The 22,513-nt window shown below is 44.0% G+C and overlaps 1 protein-coding gene across 1 annotated transcript; it reads left to right on the forward strand.

Moving 5' to 3' along the window:
- Window positions 1-489: 489 nt before the first annotated feature.
- cep295 (centrosomal protein 295) lies at window positions 490-22,492 on the forward strand. Its single transcript, XM_078283947.1, has 29 exons — window positions 490-742; window positions 937-1,137; window positions 1,730-1,854; window positions 1,960-2,053; window positions 3,027-3,143; window positions 3,237-3,377; window positions 4,731-4,914; window positions 5,963-6,121; window positions 6,716-6,964; window positions 7,307-7,407; window positions 8,539-8,751; window positions 9,242-9,312; window positions 9,738-10,698; window positions 11,282-11,456; window positions 12,155-12,355; window positions 13,062-13,286; window positions 13,637-13,734; window positions 15,015-15,114; window positions 15,779-16,018; window positions 16,306-16,469; window positions 16,981-17,443; window positions 18,097-18,270; window positions 18,664-19,214; window positions 19,803-19,949; window positions 20,471-20,543; window positions 20,876-21,217; window positions 21,645-21,741; window positions 22,084-22,183; window positions 22,358-22,492. The coding sequence occupies exons 1-29, from the start codon at window positions 644-646 to the stop codon at window positions 22,397-22,399; spliced, it is 5,907 nt and encodes a 1,968-aa protein (XP_078140073.1). The 5' UTR covers window positions 490-643; the 3' UTR covers window positions 22,400-22,492.
- The last annotated feature ends 21 nt before the right edge of the window (window positions 22,493-22,513 follow it).

The raw sequence follows: 22,513 nt of genomic DNA on the forward strand, positions 1-22,513 counted from the left end.
TGACTTCTTCGTTCCTTTCTGAAGAACTGTAACGTCTCTCTGCTGCCCCCTAGTTTTCATGCTGCGTAAGGTCGATGGAGACGGCGCAGGTTGCAATTTTATGTACATTGTGTTGGGGTTGTTTACTTTTCACATTGCTTCAACTTCTAAATCGAGTCACGATATTTGGATTTTTATGTAAGAATGGCGTTGAAAACTGCTTGTGTGTGTGTGTGTGTGTGTGTGTGTGTGTGTGTGTGTGTGTGTGTGTGTGTGTGTGTGTGTGTGTGTGTGCAGTAAATACAACTTATCCTCCACTAGGCAGGCAGGAGGAACCAGGAACGGGTCAGGCGGGCAGTTTAAACTACCGGACGTGACGTCAAAAACGACAAAAACGTACACTTGTTGGCATGGGTTTCGGATGATAAACAAAACTTTAATGGTTAAGCCTTACCTAGACACTTTCTCTGGTCTTTCGTTAATGTGTTTTTGTTTCACGTTTTGAGATGTCTAATGAAAATGTCTACGTACGCCGTTTAAATGCGCAAGCATTGCATTTCGTTGCATGCGCACGACGACAGTGAAGCTAACCAGCGAAGCTAACTGTTCGTGAGTCGCTGCTTGCTCTTTGTTTTTTGCGAAATGTTCGCCAGGGTATTTCAAAATGAAGAGAAAAGTAGTCAGAATAAGACTGAGTCCTAACGAAGAGGCTCAGCTGATTCGAGAGGAACATGAGAGGAGGAGAAAGCTGCGAATACAGCAGGTAATGCCATGCGATGATGGAGCGGCTTTTTTCCAACGGTGTCTTGTGATATCTATCTGAAAGTTTCAGTGTGCGTGATTTTTAATTGGCTTACAACATCCGTCTATATTTAACTAAGCTGATATTTCAAATCCGCTTTTTGCATTTGGCACCCGACTGACACTGACTGTTGTGCTGGTTGGCTGTCGGGACAGGTGCGGGAGCAGGAGCGGAACATCTCGCTGCAGATCCGCAGGGAGGTGCAGCGGAGGCGGCAGAGCGAGCTGCAGAGCCTGGAGGAGCAGCTGCGGGAAGACTGGGAGAGACAGCAGAGGGACAAACTCCTCACACTGCAGAGCTTGTACCAGGAGAGTCTGCAGCTCCTCGGACAGGGACACAGGAGCGCAAAAGAAAACGTAAGTGTCAGAACTAGGGAGGCGGCCCCCTTCTTGGCAGTCAAAAACTTCTTGATTATGTTTTACATTATGTCGTTGTGGCTACCTGGTTTGTCCATTTGTAGTTTGTGTGATTCTAGGGATGGGATGATTTGCTTATCTCACGATACGATTCGATACCCGATACGGGGTTCAAGATTCGATACAACCACGATAATATGTAATAAATAAAAGTTAAATGACAAAGGATGACTGTGCAGATTTCTGTTTAATTCTGAGACAAAAATCTTTCTAGCAATGGCATTGGCTTGCTAGAAACTGGATTAAAAAAACGTCTTGACGGATTTGGATGTGCGAACTACTTGGATTTACTGTTTTTCAGCACTTGGCCAGACAGTGACACTGTTAATGAAGCTGTCCTGTAATGCTTAAAATTAGATGATCCAAGGCCAAATCAATGAGCACTGCTGATGCCAAAATACCACTTGAGGGCAATCTTAATGGAGGAAAGATGCAGAATTTGTGCACCATGATGATGAATACAACGCCCAGGTAACCGGCATTGTAACTTGACTTTGTATTTGCTATTTTTTTTTTACTTTCTTTGCACAAGGAACCCGACTGGGAGGCTATAGCTCAGAGAGAGGAGGAGAATCACGCCAAGGCAGAGGAGCGTTACCGAGAAGCTCTGAAGGAGCTCAAATCACAGAGGCAGAAAGACCATGAGGAACAAAACCGGTGAGCAGCATCGCATGCATTCGCTGGATAGATGTATTACATGTTTTTAATTTCATCTTGAGTGAAATGAGCATCATGTCTATTCTTTTACTTTTTTTCATTTAGTTCCATCAAGGCCAGGAAGAAGGCACTACAGGCAGAAAAGGAAAGATCGGCAAAAGTGGCCAGCCTCCCACCTCCTCCCCCAAACCCCATTGAGGTGATTTGACAGTTTCTCATTTTAAAAGGAGATTAAATGTTATATGAACTAGCATCCAGTAATATTAAAGGCCTTGTTTTCTCATTCTGAGTTAACCTGGCAAGCCACCTGGATTTGCATGCTCAGATTCCAAGTTACAGCAAGATTCAATCTGGCCAAGCCAAAATATCATGTACCAGGAAAAGTATAATCTTATAAGTTTCAGAGAATGTTCAGTTAGTGAAGGCATAAAGTTCAAAACCTTTGGCTGTGGCAGCTTCAATAAACACTAGTTGTGTCGAGCCAAACATGGCATCTGTGAAAGAGTTGTTGACGATCTGCTTATCTCACAATACGGTTCGATACGCGACATGGGGTTCAGGATTCAATACAACCACGAAACAATGTAATAAATAAAAGTTCAGTGACAACAAAGTCTGACTGTGCAGAATTCTGTTTATTTCTGAGATACAGATCTTTCTAGTGATGACATTAGCTTGCTAGAATGTAAACAACAATTTAAAAATGTCATTACAAAGTGACAATAATATAATTTGGATGGAGAGCTTGTGAAACTGTGATGGTCAAGCGTCTCATTTGTGATTACTACAGCAGAATAACATGGAGCTGATATCATGATTAATTTTTCTGCCCCACGATACGTATTGTTACATTTTTGTATTGTGATATATTGAATTTTGATGTATCGTCCCATCCATAGTTGTTGGACATGAGTGCAAACGTGTCACCATTCTCCAGAGGTGCTGCGATGGTTGTTTCTGAATTGTTTACCAACTGAACCGCTCACATCAAACTTCACTCCCTGAAAACAAATAGGATTCTTCTTTATGTATATTGTTGTCCATGCACAGGGAGCATCAGTTTGGCCAGATTGGATCCTGTTTGCAAAATAAAACATGAGCTTTCAAATCCAGGCAGTTTGGTAAGTTGTGTTTAGGTGGAATCAAGGTAACGTTGTTTTTTGTCGTTCAAGCAGAACATCGAGTCCAAGAAACGACATGTAGTGAAGAAATTTGATGTGAACGCCTTCGCTGCGACGCACTACCACATGCCCGAGGCCACAGTGGACAGAGAGGCGGACACAACACAGGTAAGCCCTGCAGTGACTGTCGTCGTTTGTCTGTGTGTGTGTGAATTGTCCAGTAAGTGATAAACTTTTTTTAAACTGTTGACGTGTCCGCAGCCTGACGCCCGTGAGGGAGCAGAGCAGGAGGTTCGGAGGCTGCAGGAGCTGGGGAGGGAGGCGGAGCGGGAGAGGGAGGAGCAGCTGGAGAAGGCTCGGCTCAGAGGGAAACACGCTCTGAGGAGAGAGCAGCTCATGCAGGTACGGCACTGACATGCAATTAGGGATGCACCGATACCGATACTGGTATCGGTATCGGTGCCGATACCAGGCTAAAATGGAATATCGGTATCGGAGATTTTACCCAAGACTAAAATCTGATACCGAAAGCCATGAGTAACATGTAAGAAATAAAAGCAAACTGTCTTGATTTTATGCATTTGTGGCACATAGAAGCCTGTATTTCTCAAACAGTGGGAAAAACAAGGATTTTATCTCAATAATTTTGTCCATTGACCCCAAACTAAGGAAGTAAGCCTGCGCTGTTCAGTAAAAGTAATGGATCGGATCGGTACTCAGTCGACCGATACTTAAACTTTCATACTCGTAATCGGTATCGGCATTGAAAAAGTGGCATCGGTGCATCCCTACATGCAATGCTCATGCTGACTTAAAGGAACACGTTTTTAGGGGATTGGCCTGTTGGTCAAGCTGTAAGTAATGAGAACACAGGGCTGGACGAGAACTCAACACTCGTTTATCGTCTTTCAGTGGAATCATATAGTGATGATATGTTGATTTTGGGATATTGTGACATAATTCTGCACTGATGATACAAAGCAAATTTGATTTAAAAACTCACTAAATATTTTTAGGAATATTATTTGAAAATGTCAGTTTCGTTTGACATCACACGTAACATTAACGTTCGGTTCAATGGGATGAACATTCATTATATTATTTGACGTGATTTTGCATACGTGAGCCATATTGTGATATAGATCGATCTAAAAAAAATCCTTTTGATGATTGTGATGTTGATTTCGACCATATCGCCCAGCCCTATCATTAACCCAATACATCATCATCATTAACACATATTCATCCGCTGTGCAGTGATTTTTAGCTGTAAACAGTCTCCAATCAACCACCACCATCACTTCTTATGGAAACGGGGAAAATAGTCCCTGATAGTATGTTGACTCATTAGTGAACGTAACAAAATTGTACTTTCACTACTAATATTTCTCAAGTAGGCTAATAAGTGAAGTGCCTTTTAACTATGAGATATATACAGTTATGTGAAAGCTAACAGTATAATGTCCTTTTCAGAACTGGGTTAAGTAGCAGTTCCAAATAATAATTAGCATTGGTTTTAAACTGCGTGGAACACCAGATGGGTGGAGTCTGTCACACAGGAAAATAACAATGAGCACCCAAAAATTATAGACAGAAAAGTATACTAAATTGACTTTCAAACACTTTTCTGTGATCGACAACTTACTTCACACTATCCGAATTATCCTGGTGCGGTAAACTCCATCCTTCCAATGCTCCAGGCAGAAAAGCAAAGACTTTAAAAACACCCTTTGTCCCCGGTCTGGTCTCCCTCAGGACCGTGAGCGTCTCCTGGTGGAACTGGAGCACATGCAGCAGACAGACCTGCTGAGGAGGAGACAGCAGGTCCCCCAGATGCCTCCTCAGATCTTCCAGCCTCTCTACAAGAGACAGGAAATGAGGGACGACTGCCAGAGGGAGATGGAGTTCGCCTTCGAGGACATGTACACTGGAGAGAGGAGTAAGGATTTTTTGCTTTATAGCAGCAGTGGTTGGGGGGGCGGTTTGATTATGTAAGGTTGTAGCACTAAAACTTCTTATTTGGATACTGTTATTATTATGATAAAAATCACTATTTTGAAACCATGGGCATATCCCCTCCATGTAGTTTGTGACTTTTGAGGGCAGTAGTTTCAGTTTGCTTTACTATTTATAGAAATCTTAGCAGATCCAGTTAATTTATTTGCAAATAAAGCAAATGTGCTCTTTAAGTAGAAAGTAGAAAAAAATTAGTAGCAAAGGAAAGAAATGGTCATGATAGCTTAAAATGCCTGTTCTTACTTTGAATGTGTAGTCCTTTTTCAGTTTTTTAGGTAGCATGACTTTATTTCTGCGAGGATAATGCTACTAAAACAGTAGCACTGTAAAACCCTGACAAAGACATTTCACATCAAAGATTTTCGTTAATATGCCAGCCAGCTGCCCTTCACAACATTTTGTATGTTTGATACCAGTAGAATACCCAGAAAACAAACAATTGCAGGACACTCACTTGACTGCAAATATTAATAGTACTTTATGAATTGAGCTCAATATTTTGTAGGGCTGAAAGATATTGACAGAAAATCCAGAATATTGCAATTGCGATCTAAACCATTCATATCATGTTTTTCTTGTCATACATTTTTTAGAACTTTAAAAGTGTTTAAAGAAAAGAGATTTTGTTAAAAAAAACATAGATGTCAGTGTGCAGGATTTACTGAGTTTGAGTCTAACTGCAGCTCTAAAACACCTTGTTATGAAATCCATTTTGGACGAAACTCTCCCTTTAGCAATTAATTGCAGCCTCTGCGATTTGGAAATTGCAGAAATTCATATTGTGATTTCATTTTGTTTTTCCCATTAGCTCAATTCAGCTCTAATATGTTGATAGTCTCCTGTTGTATACTCTTTTCCCTCTGCATACTATCAGCCACACGTAGGCTGCATGTGGTTTGACCTTGCAGATATATCAAGCATGCATGAGAGTGAACGGTTCTTCTCAAACCCTCATCTCTGTCTCGTCCCAGGGGTCAAAGGTGACCTGGTGCTCCAGCTGGTGCCGGAGCCCCTGCCGGCCCCGTCCACCGGCAGCCAGGACCAAGAGCTGGACGTCACGCTGGACGACGACGTCACACCGGCAGCAGAACACACACACCGAGACGCAGAGCAGGAAACGTCTGCACGAGGTAAACGGAGGAACCTCAGGGAAAAAAAACACTTCTAATCTATCAGTTCTGTTAAAGATTGTATCAAACATTTTCTATAAGTTAGTTCCTGGAAATGATACTTACATTTCTGGCATTAGAACAATATGAGCATGTAGGTCTCGGTCTACTTTGATAAAGCTCAAACTGCATCATTTTATTTAACTGGAGAAGGATAATAGTGTAGAGAAACCATGTTGCAGATAAAATCCTATGACTATTAGTCGACTTTAAATTTCTTTAGTCGAGGAAAAACAGGATGACTGTCTTTTGGAGTAATTTTGGCGTAATTGTTTTGAAACTGGTCTGTCCTGAGTAGGGATGGGACAATAACCGGTATTGCTATATATTGCGTTAAAAAAGCAATAACGATTGTGACACCGCCCCAAGCAATAAATTAGCATCACCATCTCCGTCAAATCCTCCTCCTAAGGTTTTCATCTTATTAATAATTATCAAGATAATGTTGTATATCGAGATAATTTTGGCCATGCTAATCGTACTATGAAACTTTCATATCGGCACAGGTCCAGTCTCCAGCAAGAGCTGCACTGAATATTTGTTCTCTTGTTGCAGCAGAGCCGTCCAGACCGGCTCCCAGACGGGCGCTGAGGAAACTCCTGGACCGCATCAGGAGCCAGAGGGACCAGCGGAGTCTCCACAGCGGCCGCGTCCCTGCAGCCGATCCCCCGACCGCCGATCCCCCGCCAGCCGCCGCCGATCAGATCCCAGAGCGAGAAACGACCATCGACACCGGCTCTCTGACCAGCGAGGAGAGAGACGCACCGCTCCCCACCGCGCTCCCTGAGCCCCGGTCACCACCAGGCGAGTCAGTTACTGTCAGTAGCAGTGCTATGATCCAACAAGGCAACAGTAAACACGTCGTCCCGCACGAGTGATGCAGTCCCTGTCTGGGCCGATCAGTAACCAATATGTCAACGTTTTGACCTGTAATCGTAAACAACCAATTAGTGTTTGAAAATGCCGAAACGCAGCGGTGAGATGCATCATGCTTCCTCAAAGTCTGACCAGCGGCATCTGAGATATTATGGGAGAATACTATTTCCTGTTTTGTGTTCCTGATTACATCCCTGGTTAAGGAGGTTCCCATTTTTGTTTGCTTTGAGATAATGAACATGTGTTTTTCTTTTGTTGAAACCCAATCAGCCTTGGAGACGACGGAGGAAAGCATCGTGGCAGGTACTCTGCTTCTCCCTGATGTACTCGCCAACAGGATCCAAGAGTTTGAGGAAGAGCGAAAGAAAAGGGTACGTGCCGATTCCTGTTCACGAGACTGTTCCTTTTTTGTGACAGGCACAGAAAAAATATCAGTTCTGGCTTGTATTTGCACTGGAGAATGAATAAAAAAAAAATCTGCAAGTGGCAGAAAGTTGCTAGAAAGTCAAAGCTTCTTAAATGAATATATCTCTTTCTTTTATTGCAAATTATTGAAAAAAAATTTTGACTTGTTGGATTTGTGCATTTAGACATCTCCACTTATTCTGTATTAATCCAGCGCTTCTCATTTTCAAGGATCTAAACCTTCAGAGCTTGGTTCCATGTTATCCCATGCACTTCATTTGTTCTTTGTGATTGGTCAGAGTTAATGGATGCAGGTGTCACTCATTAGTTGATTGGTCCAGCTGCTGTATAAAGCAGGCGTGTGTACGGGCAGGTTGATACTTTTTTGTGGGCAAACAGTAGTATGTTAATTTGGGAATTCCAGTTTGTTTCACCTTGCTCAGTTTGCACAAACAGATTTTTTGTGGAATAAAACAAATCTTTTACTGCACAGACCATGGCCAGACACCCATTTTGGGGGCCAACGGGTTGTGAAGGTTTTAAAATAATTTTAGTACAAGAGAAAGAGAAGCTGAGGCATCATCTGCCAGTGCCAAGCAGAGTTGAGCCAGATGGGCAAAGTTTTGAAGAAGCTGCTGAGGAGGACAGTTCACCTGCCATGTGCACCAGGAGTAACTACAGGCACGGGGGATGATTTGTTTTTGCATAATGCTTACCAGTCATTCTTTGTTTTAACTTGCTCTTTTTTACAAATATTTGTGTTTTTTCTCACAATGTATTTTAAAGTCTGACAGTGTAGAAGGAATGGCCAGCAGCACAATATCTCCAACAGTGACAGTGTCTCCAAATGTATTTGCATTTAGCAAAGTGACACAGGCACTTTTGTTGCATATAGGAAGAGGAGGTGCAGATCGAGAAGTAGCTGCAGGAACTGGAGCTGATGTCAGACAGTCATCATCATTTAAGCTTGGGTATAAGGTCTACCGTGAGGCTAAGCTGAAAGTTGGGTTTATAAGGGTTAGAGTATGAAGTGTGAAGAGTTTGGCTTTGCAGCTTTGCAGCTATTGACTGTTTACCTGTATTGTCTTCTTGTTCAGGAAGAGGAGCTTGAGAGGGAAAAGCAGCAGCAGATTGCTTTGCTCCAGGAGTTGGAGGAGCAGAAGGCCCGGCTGGAGCAGATGCTGCTGGAGGCCCAGCAGGAGAGAGAGACCCTGACGGCCGCTGTGACCCAGGAAGTCCCTGTCCGCCAACCAGAGGTCCCAGTCCACGACCAGGAAGTCGCCTCTGCCACCCCTGGTCTAGACACTGAGGTAGGGCCTCAGACTCAAAACTCCTCAAGTTTTATTCTATAGCCCTTTATCACATACATGTCTCAAAAGGACTTCACAGAGAATGAGCTTAACTAGATCTAACAGATCAACAATCAACCATAGAGCAGAATGATACAGGACAAACATCAGGAAAAGCAGAGGACACTGTTTTTTTCCCCCAAATTTGTTAGTAAAAGATTAAAAGCCACTTCTGTAAAACATTGATTTAACTCTCTAACTCTCTCTAGCTCTTCTAGCTAATTGGGGCGTAAGTGATTTTGGGGTTCACTGCCAAGAATTGATGAGGAAAATTCACATCTGAAATAGCTGATGGTGTTTTTGTTGTCAATATCAAATTTTGTGCAGTATTCCTGTGAAAGCCCAATGTTGACTGACAAGATAACCTATTTTTATGTGTGCTCAGTGTACTAAACTTATTTCAGTTAGTGTTGTCATGGTTACCTCAAACTTAACTTTTGACTCTCTGCAGCCGGTGTTTCCTGCAGGTGAAGATACCAGACGGATTAGAGAATACCAGCAGCGGCTGCTGGAACAAAACAGGTGGGTTACAAGCTGCCATCTGTACTGGATTTATCATGCAGAGGCCGCATTACAGAATAAAATTCCTTGCGTTTGTCCTATCCAATCCTAGATGTCAAAGATGGGGATAATCTTATTTTGCTAAACTCATGGTCGTATCCTATCTTATCTCTCATGTCCCATCTCAACTTCACTTAAGAAATCCTAACTATTTACTAAATTTCTAATCAGTAATCTGACATCGGCAATCATTTGCTTATGCCTGAATTCCAGTTAGAATGCGCATAGAAGTTTATTTGCTTTTCCAACTTATAACGGACATTACCATTATGGCAATACTTGGAGTAAACCATGATCCCTTGACTAGTGCTTTAGTGTAGAACTGAACATTTGTTTAACTATCAATTTAACTGTTGGATTCCGCTGACCACATGTTTTTATATTAGGCTCCACAAGAGGTCGGTGGAAGTGGCCCGCCAGCGCCTGGAGGAATACCAGCGCGCTCTTCGAATCCGTTACAACATGACTGCCACATCGATGCTTCCCCCTGCTGTGCCTGCAGGTCTCCTTCACCCTCCTCTGCACCGTACTGAGGGTGCTGCACCCATATCGCCTCCTCTGCAGCTCCCCACTGGCTCTGCAGCGTCAGCATATAATATCCCTGGCACTCATGCTAAACCCCGAGCCCCAGTGGAAATCCCTATAAGAGACGCACCTATTTTGGCTCCACCTCTCCCTCTCCCTGGTTTGGGTGTTTACTCCACGTCGCTGCCGGTTCAACTTGAATCTTCAGACAGAACCAGGGACCAGAGAGCAGGTGTCCCTGTCCGGCTGACTGATGACGTGATGGAGAGAGTGACGGAGCATCTTCCTGAGAGACTGAGACCCTCCTCTCTCACCTCGGACCCACCGACCCACAGACCGTTCACAACCCTCCACCCACCCGCTAACGTCCCACTCCAGCCAGGCGCTGACTCCATCCAAGCCATGAGCCCAAACATCACAGATGGACCACCTCTGCTCCCGGGCCAGGCCTCGCTGAAGCCTGGGACTTTCCTGCATGAGTCCTCCCAGTCGGGGGCGCTGGACATGGAGAGGCAGAGGCGAGAGCTGCAGGAGGTCCAGAGGCGGGTGCTGCAACAGAGGGAGGAGATGGAACAGCAGCAAGAAGAGGAGAGGCGGAGACGGGAGGAGGAGAGACGGAGACGGGAGGAGGAGAGAAGGCGGAGACAGGAGGAGGAGAGGTGGAGACAGGAGGAGAGGCAGAGATGGGAGGAGGAGGAGAGGCAGAGATGGGAGGAGGAGGAGAGGTGGAGACAGGAGGAGAAGCTGAGACAGGAGGAGGAGAGGGACCAGATGAGGAGGCAGAGGGAGGCGCTGCAGGCTCTGATCAGCGCTGATGCACAAGTGAGTGACGGGACAATAACTTAACTTTTGACAAACTTTTTCAAGTGATGTTGAACTTGGGCAGTATCTTTGGTTGTGTAGCTTGCTGGACATGATATAACCCCAAAATCAGTGACTCTTATCTTATCTGTTGCTCCAGTAGAGGAGATTGGAGATTTTTGTTTTTGTTTTTCATTCACTGCTATTATATGGCGAAACGGGTCTCAAAATCACACTTCTAGCACATGAACAAACGCAAACAAAGCAGATTCTGACAATATATAAAAATTAAATTGTGGGTAAGTGAATCGCTTTCTTTGTTTAAACCTTTCCGTTTGAACAGTGGACAGTGAACATTACCAGTAATTGTAAATAGGCAAAAAATTTGTCCTTCAACCAGAAGGAGGGTTCAAGCCTCCTTGACGGCAATCATCCACCCTGCTGAAGTGTCATTGAGCAAGACACCGAATCTCCACCGGCTCCAGGAGCGCTGTTCTACAATAGCTGCACTCTGAAACAAGTGAAAAGAGACCTTTCCTTCGGGGGAATCAATAAAATATCAAACAACTTTTTTCAGTGTCTCTTTGTGCTTTGTTCTCCACAGCCTGCTGCAGAGGCCGACAGTGAAGTGTTGGTTTCGGAGGACATTGGTGAGACTCGCCTCCAACTGCTGGCCTCCCTGCTGAGGGCCATAGAGGAGTCTAACGGAGGAACTTTATCACACCTAGAGGAACATCAGGACCAAGACGGCACCGCACACCAAGAGCCGTCCACCAGTGGTAAGACCGGTTACTGATGACATTGGATTTCAAACATTTTTTTTCCATATTTTGTGATAATTTAATTCTAATGGGAAGACTACTGTTTTCCATATTATTTTTTTATTTTTTTCCTGCTAGTTTTACTGGTCTCTTATTCTACTTCTACAATAAATAGGTCTGGGTGATATGGTTGAACTCAATATCAGGTGTGATATTAGGTGCGATGTGAAACAAAACTGAAATTTTCAAATAATATTCCAACCCTACCTCATTTTGTCACAGCTTTTAAATAAAATGTGCTTGTTATCAGTTTAGACAGCAGAATTGTCAAAAAAAGATGATGAACGATAATATTATGTATGTTTATTATCTTTCACATTTCAGAACAGTAAAGACATCAAAACTATGAAATGACACAAATGGAATTATGCAGTGACCAAAAAAAGTGTTAAACAAATCAGAACTCTTATATTTTAGATTCTTTAAAGTAGCCGCCCTTTGCCTTGATGGAAAGGTAAAGGCTTTGGAAAGAAATTCATACATAGGATCAACTTCACTATTTATTATATTTGTCTAAGAAACACATTTAAGCGTAAGCCTTTAGATCAAAATTGCTTTAAGAGAATGAAAAATCAGTACATTCAATCAGGTGGGTCCAAACTTTTGATTGGTAGTGTATTTCATTGAAATCATACAGTAAATGATTTGTTCTTCAGATCCCCCCGCCCACCAGAGTGATGCTCCAGCTGGTCCCGCCCCTCCGCCCCTCCTCCCCCCAGGCCTCCACCTCCCTCCTCGGGCGCCGAAGCCCCCGGTGAGCCGGGTCAGGCTGGGCGTCATGGAGATGATGAGCGAACAACACGAGCTCAGCGCCATCCAGGAGGTGGAGACGCCAGTCAACGCCAGTCTGGTCACAGGTCAGGAAGAAATGGAAAATAAACACCATTATTTACTGTGTGTGTGTGCGCTTTGGTGATGCAGTTAAATATAAGACACAGCTGAGAGATTGATAACCAGCTGGCTCCAAACAAAGAGTTAAGTTGGCAGTGCATTTCATTTTTTATAATTCATAGATAGCTGTACACAATTATGATTATCAGCCTGGTTGGAATGCGTCTTTGACCAATCAGATTGCTTGAGTAGAAGGAAGGCACACCCAGCGAGGTGCAGACATGAGGCTTTTGTTTGGTAATACTTCCACTCATAAAGAAAATTGTTCAAGTTTCACAATCTTCTCTTTTTCTTTTTTAGTTTTGTGCTTTTATGATGAAGGCCATGTAGCCGAAAACATTTGGTGGGATAAATAAAGCACAAAATTAAAAGAAGCAACAATTAAAAGAAACAATTTTCTTTACAATCAGATTGCTCAGCCGAAACTGCTTGTTGTATTGTGTTTATAGCATTCGATGTATAATATAGATGCTGTGTACAGGCCATTTGTATGAAATTTGAATGCAGTTTAGAGACTTATTTTAAAGTTTTATATGATTTTAACTTCAAGTGCACATGCCATTCTTACCTTTTTTATTTATTTTTTTTTTTTAACCAGATTCCAAAACTACAACTACAGCTTCATATGGAGGCAAATCTGTCAGTGTAATTCTGTATGTTCTCTGTCTGCAGGCCCGGAGGAGAGTGTGAAGCTGCTGCCACACGCTGCAGCCTGGGATCCACAGGAGGAGTCGGAGTCCTCTGTGGTGTCTGACAGGCTCCTGCACTCCCCCTCTCTGTCCAGTGGAGGGCAGCGGTCTGCTGGCGGAGCGACCGGCTCGGGACGATCCAGCGACCCGTCCTGGAGAGAGAGACTGCTGACGGGGGCAGGAAGCTCCCCAGAATCCTCAGAGCCTGGTGTGTAGAGGGAGGAGGGATGTGATGAAGAACACAAACGGGGGGAGGAAAACGATAACATGAAACGATGAAAATGATCAGAATACAGTATACTGAAATGTGATGAGGGTAGAGGAGCATAAATGTAGTGTGACGTGTATATTCTGCTGTCCACAGTAGGGCTGCAACTAACAATAATTTTTTTGATTAATCATATAGTCTATAAAATGTGAAAAATAATGACAAACCCCCATCAAGTTCCCAGAGTCCAAAATGAATGAACAGCAGTATTCATTTTATAATGATATAAAACAGAGAAAAGCTATTTAATCTTAACCAAGCAAATTTCCACTCAAAACATTATGTTCCAGACTCAGTCCTGCGGATTCTCTCTCCTCCCTCCTCTGACTCTGGGAGAGGAGACGACTACTCCGGTCCCGCCGTCGCCGGCTGCAGATCCCCCACAGAGGTAAGAAGACCAACTGAAGACTAACAAAACTGATAGTCTGGCTGTGTTTCCTTCCCTTGGAACAACTCCTCTACCTTCTCATAGGTTTTTTGCAGCAGAGGTTTGATGGGGAGAGTTATGAGGAAAGAAAGGATGTTAGACGATACACAATGAAAGAGCGTGTAGCTCCAGAGGAGACAAAAGTTTCTCCCATCTTTGTTTTCATATTGCAACTTGGCAACTTTGTAGCTAACAGTTGATGAGGAAAAATAATCGTTCACAATCACTAATTTTTAATGACTGGGTGGTTGGCATGATAGCATTTCACACAGGCGTCCAGTGTTGATGGGCGTCTCCAAAATATGTTAAGAAATAGACGGGTGACATTGGCCTTCAGTTTACTGTTTTTATTTTTTTCCCTCTGAGGTTCACTATGTTGTGGATCAATGATGAAAATTAGCCAAATCTGAGGGTTTGGGCACCATCTGCCTCACATCCCCATGATTATGCTTGAGAAGCTTTTTTTTATTTTTGTGTGTCTTTGTGTGTGCACGTGTGTGTCTGTGTTGTGTAGGTCTGAGTGTGTATCTTGGTGTAAATGGAGATGGCTGTCTGTCTGTGCACTGAGCGATGATGTAAACTTACTGTACCTGAAGTGTGTTTACTTGAATACATTTCATGATGGTTTCTACACTTGAACTGAGCTCAGTGTGTTTGTGTGCATGTGCATGTAATAATTCAAATAAACTTTATATAGCACTTCAAAACAGATGGACAAAGTGTTTTACCAAAAGGCAACAGTGTCACAGGAATGATAAAACCCATCAAGAAACAAAGTGTGAAGAACAGGGCAACAGAATAATAAAATGGGTAAAAACCTAATCAAAGTCTGTCTGTAAAAATGTGTTAAGAAGAAATTTAAGATGAAATGGATTTTTCTAGCCTATGTTTCTCATTCAGGGCGTTCTGAAGCCTAAGATGTTTCAGACGGCAGAGACCGAACACGTTTTGAGTCTTGAGCCTAGACTTCAGGATGGTTTTGCCTGAGAGTCTCAAACTGCACTCTGGTTATAAGATCTGACATGTAGCTAGGAGCCAGACGTAGCTGAGAAAATAAAACGGTTAAGCCTTCAAATCATGCGTCTTGAGTGTGTCTTGGTGTGAGTGTGCGGTCCATCTGTGCATGATCAAGAGTGTCAGAGTATGTGTGTCCCTTTTTCTATGTGCGCCCAAGTATGACCAGAGCCTCCTGTTTTTTTTTTTTTTCCCCCCTAACACATTTGTGTGCGTGTGTGCGTCAGTCTGCACACAGGCCACCTGATCCTGACTGCCTCTCCTCCACCACCATCTCCACTGGTAGCTACATCACCACCGATCCAGAGCAAAACTCCTCCCACACAGGTGAGGGGCAGCAGGAACGGGGGGGGGGGGGGGGGGGGGACTGTGTCTGTTTCGACTGTGTGGCTTTTTGTGAATTATTGGATCCTGCAGAAACTAGCAATTGGAAACCATAAAAGAAACATCTGACAGACTACCTGAACTAATTTGCCTTCCCAACCAGGCTGGAACAGTGAAGTATCTAAACCACCATACCAACATGACTTGAATTGGCTGGCTGCTTAAATATCACATTGGAAAAGTCTCATTTTATATAGTCTGATTTTTTTCAAATCCGCTTTCAGATTTGAGCAGTGCATTGATGTAGGGCCTGATGGAATATGTTGCAGTTCTGAACAGAACAATGTCTCCAGACCTAACAAATTATGAATCTGTGGTTTGAGTCTGTCTATTTTGTTTTGCGGCACCTTGAGCTTCCCAAATTTCATGTCAATCTTTTTGGGCTTTTTGCCTTTTTATTGCGATGGATACAGTAGAGATAGACAGGAAAGATGAAGAGAGAGAGAGAGAGGGGGGGGATAACATGTGCACATCGGGTTTACCACCAGGACGCCCCGTCAATCTTAAAAGAAAGTGGACTCACAGCTTATGTACCTTGAAGATGTTAATCATGCTTCTAACTCCAGTATTTGCCTAAATCTGTTTTCTCTCCTTCCCCTCTCCCCAGTAGATAACTCCCCTCCCCTCACCAGGCTCTGTGTGGAACGAGGAGCAGGAGGAGGAGCAGCAGGTTTACCAGACGCCTCCTCTCCATCCAGTCAGAGCTCCTGCAGTAAAGACGGGTCGGCTGCAGCCCCTCCTAGTCCAGCTGTAGACTCTCTGTTTCACGACAGCAGCATCCAGCGCATCATAGACAAATACACCAGGGAGCTGAACATCTCCCTCCACACAGCTGGGAATACCACAGGTGGAGGAACACGCTGACCTTTTCATCAACTTGACAGCTGCGGCCTTAGTGTTTATTTCAACTTATTTTATTCTATTTTAATATTTTATTTCTTTTTATTATTTATTGTGCTCCATTTCATTGTATTCTTTCTTTTTAGATGTTCTTTTCTATTTTTTTTAAGTCCTGTTTAAACTCTTTTTCTTGTTGTAAAGCACTTTGTAACTCTGTTTTTGGAAAGTGCTATATATGAATAAAGCTTATTATTCTGTACAGTATCATGTCATACAATCGGTACTTAATTCCAGCGTCCTCTGCAAACGGAGAAGGCTCTTACCTGGAGGAGCCGAGCTGCTCGGCGTCCCAGCAGTCGTGGGGCGGGGTCCCAGAGAGGAGAGACGAGGAGCAGAGACCTGCAGACTGTCAGCCGCTCCCCTCTGACACAGAAACTGGAGCACAGAGCCACGGCCTGGTGGGTGATTTCTGCCTTTATATCCATACGTTATTATTGTTATGTATTTGTACTGTTTATTAGGGCTGGGTATCAGCACTGATCTCCCCATTCGATTTTGAGTCTTATTGATTCAGTTAGGAGTACTTCAGTTACAATACCAGTACTGGTTAGATATGAAAGAAATCCTCTGAGAATTAATGCTGTGAACTGCACAGGGAACCCTCTATAATATGGTGCATTACTAAAAAGTTTAACATTGACAATTGGCAAATAACATTTTGTGAAAATCTACACACATCCACTGAAAAACAGCATAGATTAAAAGATAGATCTCTGGATTTTAAGAATCAATATCGGATTGTCCAATTAATTTAATGGATCTTTGTTTTGTTTTATCTGTTTTCATGCACTTATTCACTTGCACTTTGAGACTTACTTGTAATGGAAAGTGCATTACAAATAAAATGTATCATTATTACACCTAGCCTTTACTTGATGGGAGTTATGTTTTTTTTTTTTTTCCCTCCAGGAATGGGACAATACAGTGAACCAAATCCTGGAGCGTTTCTCAGACCGGGTCTCCTCATTGGCTCAGGACCAAGAGCAGGACTCTTTCAGACCTTTGATCGGCCAGCTGGCAGACGAGTCATCCTGCCTCGATCCGGACAGGAGGGACTCGGCCGTGGCTCAACTGATCGGTCAACCGTCAGCTCATTCCTCCATGATCGCTCAGCTCCCGGGTCAGTCGGTTTCGCTGAGCTCGGATCAAGGCGGATGGGATTCCACTCTGAGTCGTATGATCGGCCGCCTCTCGCACCAGTCGAGCGGCCGCTGGCAGAGCGGTGGGCAGGACTTCTACGCCGGCCGGCTGATCGGTCGGATGGACCCGGAGCCGTCGTCCGCCTGGCTGGATGAAGCGCAGGAGGAGAGCCGGATGAGACCGCTGCTGGGGGAGCTGGACGAGTCTGCTGGCCACAGGAGTGGGAGCTCAGGTACAGGAGGGCTGTGTGGCTTTGTTCAGACCTATGGAAAGTTCTTGCCTTCCTAGTAGCTTCTCTTTTGTTTTTTGTAAATATTGTCAAAGAATTTCTTTTACAACATGTATGATACGTTTCAAATGCATGTTTTCTTTAGAAAAAGCATAAATATAGGCATGGGGGGAAAAAACCCAGAAAAATAAAGTAGTAGCTTCTCTTATACCCACCTGAAGGATAGAAAACACCAATAACTATCATTTGTAGGTCCTATTCTCCAAATCTAGCTAGCAGGTAAAATGGTGAAGGTGACTCTTTGGGATCAACCAACCGCTGTGGTGGGAAGTCAGTTTCCTGCCCTGCCTTCCTGGTAAAAGAGTATAGGGGAGGAGTAACTTTTGTTTTGTGCCTGTTGGGTGTCTGGTATTAGGCCTCAAGTCATTTAGCTCTATGGGGATGAAAAAGTTGATTTGAAATGGGAGGGAAAAGCTGAGACCGTACAACAATCCCTGTGTTACCAGTTTATAGCAGCTCCGTGTGTCAATTAGCTAAAGTGCTCTAATTGTCCATAAACCAATTGCGCTCAAATATTAAAAGAGCCTTGAGTTTTGGTCCTCTGTGAGAAAGTGTGCGAGTGTGTGTTTTGTCATCGACTCGTCTGCTGTGTGTAGGTGAAAGAACCAGTGTGGATCTCGGCGGCTCTGCCCGGGCCGGTGTGCCGTCGGACCCAGCATCGTCTCCTGAAGCCCGGTCTCACAGCGGCTCCGTCCCTGGGCTGAATCCACAGGACCAGATCCTGCAAACCAGCTCCAGTCTGCCAGAGGCGGGACCAGAGAGGAGTGAAGGTGAGTCAGTAAGAGTTACAGTGAAGTCAAAAATGACCCAAGAACTGAAGGTGCTAGAGTATTTTAAGTTCATGTCAAGCAACCCTATCTGTAGTTTCAGTTTACAGTTCAAAGCAAGAAAAATGTAGTTTATGGATGTCATCACGTAGCAAAAACACACAGTTGGGAGTGCTGTTGAACTTTGGTAGAACTTTTGGTGTTGTATCATGTCCAGGAAGCTACACAACCAGCTATCGAAGTTCAACATCACGTAAATAGTTTTTGAACTGGAGCGATGAGTGAGCAAACATCAACTATCTATCTTTAATTTATTTATTTATTTTATTTTTGAAAATGATACCTGGTTTGGTTTTTAAATTAGCGCCATATTAATGCCTTCCACCTTCCCCTCAGTGTTTCCAGCCTCGGACTCGTTCCACCCTCTCCTGGCTGAAGTCACCCACAACGTGACGGTCGATGCCTCCATGACCTTTCACCTGCCCGTACAGGAAGCGCCTAGCTCTCCTGAGAGAAGCGGCCCGTCGCCTAGCGGGGAGCGCAGTCTCTCTCCGCACTCTGAGGAAGAGTCTGAAACGCACGCCGAACCTTCGGTCGAGTCGGAGCCGTCGCCGGAGCGTTTCAGAGCGGAGGAGCCGGCCGCTGCCTCCGTCTTACAGGAGTCCTTCTGCCTGCTCGCCACCTCCCAGTGCCGACCACAGGAATCTGTCCTCATGGTGTCTTCCCAGGAGGCGGAACTAGCAACTCTCAGCCTATCAGGTTTAACCCTGTGTGATGCTCCGCCTGCCCTAGACCTGCCGCCACCAGAGGGAGGGGACGCAGAAGAGAAGAGCGTTTCGGATCGACCTGGGCGCTCCGTCCCAGTCGGCGACCTGGGAGCTGGAGAGCCAAACACTCAGCAGGGTGCAAACCTGAGGAGCGCTTCTCCTGTCTGGGATAAAATAATGGTATGTTCTCCCCCTCTTTTTGTCCCCCATGATGACATCAGGCGGAGTCTAGATGGGTCTCTGTCTGCCACACACAATATTTCAAATACCGCTAATTTGATTTTGTCAAAACTTGGGAAGGTGATGCAGTTTCAACTTCAAATTTACACTGACTGTCCCAAAGAAGTGAATCGTGTGTCAAGCGTAATATCTCAGATGCCACAGATCAGGTTTTGATGAATCTTGGGGAAATAATGCCTCTCACTAATGTGTGTTGGTATTTTCAAAATTATACTGATTGCCCAAAGGGTGGCGCTACAGTTGCAGGTGAAATCTAGGTGACAAATATGTCACCGATTGGTCAAGAGGAGTACAGCATTTGTGGGGCATGAGATGTTTTACTCCCTTTTTTTTTTTTTTTACCTTGTATGTTGCCTTGCAGCTAAGTACTTCTTTTGTTTTTATTTTTTGTTTGGAAAGAGAAAAATGTGGATCAACATATTTCTATATTACAAGGACTGCCATTCTGTCTGGTTTGGAACAGAAGGGTTTGAGTGCTGTGATGCCATTGGCTGAGTTGTGTAGCTGACGTCTCTTCCTGCCTGTCAGGACGCGGCCGGTGAGAAGGGGATCCTGGAGCAGTCGGAGATAACACTGCTGAGCCTGACGGACTCCACGCTGCAGGACCAGGAGGAAACCATCACAGAGGAAGAGGAACGTCCAGATGAGACGAGGGAGGAAGGCGAGAAGGCAGAGGTGATTATCCAGTGACCCTACCTGTTTGAATTGTCCAAAATGAGTGTCCTATAGGTGTTTTCAACTTGGACTGTTGAAGAATTTACTACATTTTTGTAAACGTTTGTAAAACAAATAATCAATAATTCCAAAACGTTTATTAAACATGCACGGAGAGAAGAAAGATACAAGCTGGTGGCAAGTTCTTTTGTTCTCCAAGTCAGATGAGAATAGCTAGGGTTTTTTTTTTTATAGTGAGAAACGCACAGGGAGGGGGAAACAAAAAGGCATTTCTTGAACATTGACATGTCATTGAACTGATAAGGAGCAGGCACAAAGACTTGGTAAATGCATAAAAAGTTGCACAGCAGCAAAATGTGTGAATACAGACAAAGGAATGAAAGAGATAACATTCCACATTATGCACAACAGTGCATAATGTGGAATGCAGAGTGAAAATGCAGACTGAAACCAATTTGAAACTGCTAATTAAAACAGACATGGGAATTTCTCTCAAACTGACCACATGACTTGTTTTCTAGGAGTTGGAGTCCACATTGTTACCGGAGGAAACTGCTACAGCTTTAAAAGAGGAGAGCACCCAAACACTTGCAGGTAAAATCACAACAGTTGACACTGAAGTCTGATTGTATTTAATTGAGAAATAATGAGTTATGTTAGGTTGAGTATGTTTCTTTAGCTGATTTAGAGTGCCATATGGGTGAGTTCGCTTAATTTGGGAAAATTCACTTGTGATTCATTTGCCAGTGATGTGATCAGGAACAGTTGGCAGGAGAACTACAATATCCCATGAAAAATTAATGGGAATTGTATCTCCAAAATCTGAAATCCTTTATCAAAAAACAAACGGATCATGTCACTTTTCAAGGGGAACACTGTAAACTCGTCACATCTGATCTCCCTGTCTTGGCCTCTTTTATATCCAGCGACTCTACTGGAGTTTGCGTGGAGTCCCAGCGGAGGCCTGCAGGAAGCCTTCCAGCAGAAGCGCAGTGCTCTGCTCCAGAGATCGTCCCGCAGGGTGGAGCAAATCAAGAGAGCTGCAGCCAAGACCCAACCCGAGGTCCAGGGCCCATCTGAAGGCCAGCGACGGTCTAAAGCTGAGGAACCTCGGCCCATCAGCTGTAAAGCCAAGACCAAGTCAGAACCTCAGCTGAAGACTAATACCAAGACGAAGGGAGAGCAGGCTGAGGACCAAACCCCTGAGACGGCACGCTTCGTCACTGCAGGAAGCTCCAAGCAGAAGAAGACCCAACTTCCCCCTCCAGGTAACGTAACAAGATGCTGTTTGTTGGACACTTTGATCCAAAGCGCCTTACAGTGCCATGAGCAGCTACATTTTCACTATACTCATCTATTGAGCTATGCAGGACCACAAGTAAGAAAGTTTTATGATGAAGGTTCAGACCAAAGCACAGCAATAAATGGGGAAAACTGCTTGATCCAAGTGTGTGGAAGTTGTATCCTCTAAGATTTTATTATACCTCAAGCACCTTAGCAAAGTCTAGCTTTGTGATTGGCAGAAATGCGACTAAAGCAACTTTGACCAGTGATCTTCAAATCAAGAAATTCAGGTCTGGAAAAGTGTCTGTAATCCACCAGTCACTGTGGCTGATGGACTACAGGTATTAAACCAGCTACTGCAACAATCTGAGTCCATCTTAAGCCCGGTCTTCCCCTCTGTTTCCCCTCCAGTGAGTGACACCAGGCTGAAGAAGGTGGGCGAGGTGAAGATCTGTACACCTGAGCAGAGGAAGCGGGACGTTTCTGAGATGCACCAGAGAACCCAGAGGTACCGCTGGAACATTAATCCACTTCTGCTACCCAAAGACGGTGTAGTGGTCGGACTGTCCTGCCTGTACTACCTTACATTTCCAAACATAGTGCAGCAACTTATAGTCACGGCGGCTCTTTGCGACACAAGTGGCAGTCCAAGTGCTTTACTACGCTAAACTGTCCGTGTCTCCAGTGATTCTCCTTTGTCCTGTTAATCAAACTTTGCACCTGGAATAGTTCTATAAGCAACCCATGTAAACGGCTTAATTGGAATATTGTCTCATTTAGAATAAGACCAATAGTCGGATTATTGCTGTCCATGTAACGGTCAGTGTTTGTTGCTCACGTCTCTGTGCAGGTTGTATGAGCAGCTGGAGGAGGTGAAGCAGCAGAAGGAGAGGAGGAGCAGGCAGGAGGCGAATGCCAACAACAGACTGAAGGCCAAGGAGTTCCACAAGGTAAAACACGCAAATGGGAGTCAGAAAATGTGTTCTTTTGTGGTTAGTTTTTTTTTTTTTTTAATGAAACGGTTCTTATTAAGGAGAAGGAGACAGTGGATTACCTTGTAATGCTTTAAGTCAATTCTGTTGAGTTTGAGTTTATAAACAAGAATCTCTACAATCTCTTTGCAGAAAACCTTACAGAAGCTTCGAGCCAAGCAGACTCATCAGTGATCAACTTTAATTTAATTGAATGTATCTTGTTTTGTAAATTTAAGTTAAAAAATTGTAATGTATTTGCAATAAAGCATATTTAAGTCATTTGAAGTTGGTCTGTTTTTGCACTAC

The sequence above is a fragment of the Centroberyx gerrardi genome, chromosome 6, assembly GCF_048128805.1.
Source record: "Centroberyx gerrardi isolate f3 chromosome 6, fCenGer3.hap1.cur.20231027, whole genome shotgun sequence".
NCBI classification, from domain to species: Eukaryota; Metazoa; Chordata; class Actinopteri; order Beryciformes; family Berycidae; genus Centroberyx; species Centroberyx gerrardi.

Coding starts and splice junctions, on each gene's coding strand:
- cep295 (XM_078283947.1), top strand. CDS start 644: ATGAAGAGAAAAGTAGTCAGAATAAGACTGAGTCCTAACGAAGAGGCT. Junction 16,470..16,980: donor GAGCACAGAGCCACGGCCTG/GTGGGTGATTTC, acceptor TTTTCCCTCCAG/GAATGGGACAATACAGTGAA. Junction 17,444..18,096: donor CCACAGGAGTGGGAGCTCAG/GTACAGGAGGGC, acceptor TGCTGTGTGTAG/GTGAAAGAACCAGTGTGGAT.